Genomic DNA, 4999 nt, shown 5'->3' with positions numbered 1-4999 from the left:
GATGTTAAAAGGGAGCTGATATCAAGGAGTTCAGAAAAGAAAAGAATATTTTGAAACTAATTGTGGTAGCAACTGTATAATACTGCGTGATGTGAGTGAACTATGGAATAATGTGATACCTGTATTAGCTCTCAATAAAATGATTTTTACAAAAAGAATTATCTATATGCATTTAAAAGGACAAGTGTTAATCTAAAGTACAGGTGAGAACTTTAAAAGAGATGGAGCCTAATTTAATAATCATGAAACAACATGGGTAGAGACAGTGATAAGGTGACACAATGTGAAGTATACAGCCAATGTTATTGAACTATTTGTTTAGAAACTGTGATTAACTATATTGTGGCAGTTGGGGATTGTGTCAACTAGACACTCCTGGAGTGGAATCCACCCTGCCAATCCCGTCACCAACTGATGACACCTCCTTGATGTCATAAGCCTTTACATAAGAAAAAGATGAACAGAGAGTATTTCTTTCTCTAGCACTCCACCTTCCTGCCTGCTGGAACTCTGCCTGCCTCTAGTGCAGGACCACATGTGAGCTCCCAGCTTGACCCTGAGAGACGTTGGTGTTCTGCCATGTTTCAACTGAACTTTGCTTCCGCTGGCCCGTGATCTTCTTGCTTCCTGCTTCACTTTTCTGCATCACTATGTGAGTTTGAAAAGGGACTACTGGAGTAGCATCAGACTGATGGACTTGAGTTGGATTGCATTGGGATGCCTTCTTGATATAAAGCTTTTTCTTAAACATAGATGAGTGTCACTGGATTTGTTTCTCTACACAACCTAGCCTAACACGTGTATGTATCATGGTGTATATGATCATTAAAAATAAATATAATCTTTATGAAAATAAAAATGAAATTAATATATGTTCCACAATTTACCATTTCATTTCTCACCACTGCAATGCCAGCTATTTGTTCTGCTACTTCGGCTACAAATACCTGCAGTGGTGTTCCATCCTAAAAAAGATAAACATACACTTGAAGATTCTTTAAAACAACAGTATTGATATTTTTATAAACAGCCAGTAATGGATTTTAACCATGATCACATCCTAACAATGATAGCACCAATGTCCATCAGACACTTATTATATGCTAAGTATTAAGTTAAATATCCTCCCTGTGTTCACTTCATCATTACAACAATCTTATGAGGTAATATTGTTATTATATCTATTTTATACTCATGCAATTGAATAACTTGCTCAAGATCCAAGTGGTAAGGGATATATTTATAATTCAGAGCCCAATATCTTTGACTCTATATCACTGGTTCTCAATGATGTGAACACAAGATCCCTTTACACATTAGACTTCAAAGAACTTGGCTTATTGTGCATTCCCATCTAAAACACACCACACACACACACACACACATACTAAGCATTGTCACTGAGTCCATTCTAACGCACAATAACCCTGTAAGACAGAGAAGACAGGGTTTCCAAAGCTGTAAATCTTGTGGAAGCAGAATGCTACATCTTTCTCCTGAGGCATGGCTGGAGCGCTCCTATTACCAATCTTTTAGCTATAATCATTTAACCATTGTGCACCAAAGATTCTGTAACGTGTGCAATAAACCCACTGCCCATAAGTCCATTATAACTCATAGCTACCCTATAGGACAGAATAGAACTGCCCCTTTAGGTTTCCAAGACTTTAAATCTTTTTTTTTTAAATCATTTTATTGGGGTTCATACAACTCATCACAATCCACACATACATCAATTTTGTAAAGCATACTTATACATTCGTTGCCCTCATCATTCTCAAAACTTTTGCTTTCCGCTTGGGCTCGTGGAATAAGTTCCTCACTTTCCTTCCCCGCACCTCCCTCCCCACACCCCCCTCCCTCGTGAACCCTTGATAATTTATAAATTATTATTTTATCATCTCTTACACTGCCTGGCGTATCCCTTCACCCACTTTTCTGTTGCTCATCTCCCAGGGAGGAGGTTATATGTAGATCCTTGTGATTGGTTCCCCCTTTCTACCCCCCTTCCCTCCAGGTATCGCCACTCTCACCATTGGTCCTTAGGGGTTCATCTGCCCTGGATTCCCTGTGTTTCCAGCTCCCATCTGCACCGCTGTGCATCCTCTGGTCTAACCAGGTTTGCAAGGTAGAATTGGGATCATGATAGTGGGGGGGAGGAAGCGTTTAAGAACTAGAGGAAGGTTGTGAGTTTCATTGATGCTACACTGCACCCTGAGTGACTCCTCCTCCCCACTACTCCTCTGCAAGGGATGTCCAGTTGTCTACAGATGGACATTGGGTCCCCATCACACGCTCCCCCACCACCACCTTTGGTGCTTGATACCTGGTCCCCTCGACCCTTCACGATCACACATGCCGGTGTGCTTCTTCCATGTGGGCTTTGTTGCTTCTGGGCTAGATGGCCGCTTGTTTACTTTCAAGGCTAAGACCCCAGATGCTGTATCTCTCGATAACAGGGCACCATCAGCCTTCTTCACCACACTTACTTATGCACAAAGTTGTCTTCAGCATTTATATGGGGAAGGTGATCACACAATGATGGTTTTTGTTCTTTGGTGTCTGCTACGTGATCCCTTCATCATCTCATGATCGCACAGGCTTGTATACTTCTTCCCTGTGGGCTTTGTTCCTTTTGAGCTAGATGGCTGCTTGTTTGCCTGCAAGCCTATAAGATTCCAGATGCTATATCTTTTGATAGCCGGACACTATCAGCTTTCTTTACCACGTTTGACTTTAAATCTTTATGGGCACAGACAGCCTCATCCTTCTCCTACAGAGCAACTACTGACCTTGCAGATATTAGCTTAATACAAAATAAAACTGAGAAAATTTTAAAATATTGGTTTCTCATTTATTTTAAAATAAAAATACATTATATTTTAATATATATAACTATTTTCAAAATTATTAAAACGATTCGTTTTTATTTAATATATTTGCAATGTGTTTTGCTGCTTGGATTATTGGAAGACAACTCTATTTCAGATCTATCTCTGCATTAAATCTTTTGCAAAATGTTGTTTTGGTTGAAACATAATGAAAATATATATTCACAAAGTTAAATGGTTAGAAAAGGAAGAAAAATGCAAATCATCTTTTCAGATAATTATGGATATTCTTCTTTCATATTCCACCAAAATTCAACAAGTAGTACTTTTTATGTTTTGTGAGATATTTTTAAACTAAATTTTTAAATTGTGAATTAGATGAGGGTAATTTACATCTCAGTCCATCTCTGCATTCAAACCACTCATCAACCTCCCCCTGCCCCTACCCTGTATTCTCTTCCACAACCCCTCATGATTTTACTTTTCCCTCCTACGGGACTCCATCCGCCCTTTCAACTAAGCCCAAACCCGTCAACCTTCAAATCCATTGTTTTATTTTCTCACCCCTGCCCTCCTTCCCTCAGGAACCGCTAGTCTGCTCCCTCTGGTATGCACGTCTTCGTCTTGGTTTTTATCCTTGTCACGGTGGTCTCAGACAATATTTGTCCTTTTTCGGTTAACTAACTTCACTCAGTATAATGTTCTCTAGGTACATCCATGCCAGGAGGTATTTTATAGCTTTATCTTTTTTTTTTAGCAATGTATAGCATTCTAGTGTGTGTATGTACCAAAGTTTATCTATTCTTCAATTGTTGGACATTTGGGCAGTTTCCAAATTCTTACTTTTGTGAACAACGCTAAGATAAACATGGGAATGTGTGTGTCTATTTGTGATATGGCTCTTACTTCTCTAAGGTATTTACCCAGCAAAGATATTGCAAGGTTTTATGGAATTTCTATTCCCAGATGTTTGAGGTATCTTCACTTTGCTTTCCACAAGCGTTGTACATAGTTACAGAAACCCTAGCAGTGAATGAGAGTTCCCATATCCTCACAACCTCTCCAGCCTTTGTTGGGTTCTGGGTTTTTTAATTGGTCTGTCATTTCCACTGTAAGATTATTGCTTTGATTTGCAACTCCTGGCAGACTAATGATGGTGAATATTTTTTCATGTGTTTGTTAGCCATTTGGGTGTCATTTTTGGTGAACTGTCTATTGGGTCATGTCGTTTGCTCACATTTAATTGGATTGCTTTTAAAAAATCTTATTGAAGTATTGTGGTTTTAGAGATTAGCCCCTTGTCCATTGTGTCTTTGCTAAAGATTTTTCACAGCCTGTGTCAAACAGTCCAAGAGAACTAAAAGGGTTCTCTTTTTACTCCTTTAATGCAGTATTTTGATTCACAGAGTGTTTAATTTTTAATAGGATGAGTCATTTTTTTGTTTTCTATTGGTGTGCTTCCTTCACTGTGTTTGATAGCATGCCTATATCCTGCAATAGGGCCCTTAAGTTTTGTTTTCTCATTGACAATCTTTATATTTCTGGGATTTATGTTTATGTCTTTGACTCATCTTGAGTTAATTTTTTATATGGGGTGAGGTCTGGGTACTGTTTCATTCTTCTGCAGATGGAGATATAATTTTGCCAGTACCACTTGCTAAAGAGACTATTCTCTCTTTCCCATTAAATGTCTTTGACCCCTGGTCAAAGATCAGAGTCCTGTATGTGAATAATTTTTTATGGGTTTTCTATACTGTTACATTGGTCTATATACCTCTCATCATCCCAGTGACAGGCTATTTTGACTACTATGGCTATGTATTTATTAGCTTTTGATGTTGAGTAGTAAGTGACCTTCTATTTTGTTCTTCTTTAGAAGTTCCTTGTTTTTCTGGGGTCTGTTACTTCTCCATATAAAATTAGTAAGCTGTTATTTCATTTCTTTAAAAAATGGAATTGGGATATGGATCAGATGTGTATTGTATTTATGGGTTTCTTTGGCAGTTTCTTTGGCATTTTCATAGTATTAAGCCTTCCATCCATGAACATAGAACATTCTTCCATTTGTGTATGTCTCTTTTGGTTTCTTGTAATCGTGTTATGTAGTTTTTCTTGTATAAGTCTTTTGTTTCTGTGATTTGGTTTATTTATAGTATTTTATATTTTGC

At 38.0% G+C, this 4999-nt stretch overlaps 1 protein-coding gene across 1 annotated transcript in view; it reads right to left on the bottom strand.

Moving 5' to 3' along the window:
• The window catches only part of CFAP61 (cilia and flagella associated protein 61), a 399631-nt gene that overhangs the window by 275463 nt on the left and 119169 nt on the right, over window positions 1-4999 (bottom strand). Inside the window, exon 15 of the mRNA XM_045295176.1 lies at window positions 888-965. Within this exon, the coding sequence (XP_045151111.1) occupies window positions 888-965 (78 nt within the window). The remainder of the gene's footprint in view (window positions 1-887; window positions 966-4999) is intronic.

Source organism: Echinops telfairi, unplaced genomic scaffold (genome assembly GCF_000313985.2).
Source record: "Echinops telfairi isolate 266 unplaced genomic scaffold, ASM31398v2 ScPeMD7_5592;HRSCAF=6446, whole genome shotgun sequence".
NCBI lineage: Eukaryota > Metazoa > Chordata > Mammalia > Afrosoricida > Tenrecidae > Echinops > Echinops telfairi.
Note: the sequence above shows the minus strand (reverse complement) of the source record. Positions and strands in the feature narration are given on the sequence as shown.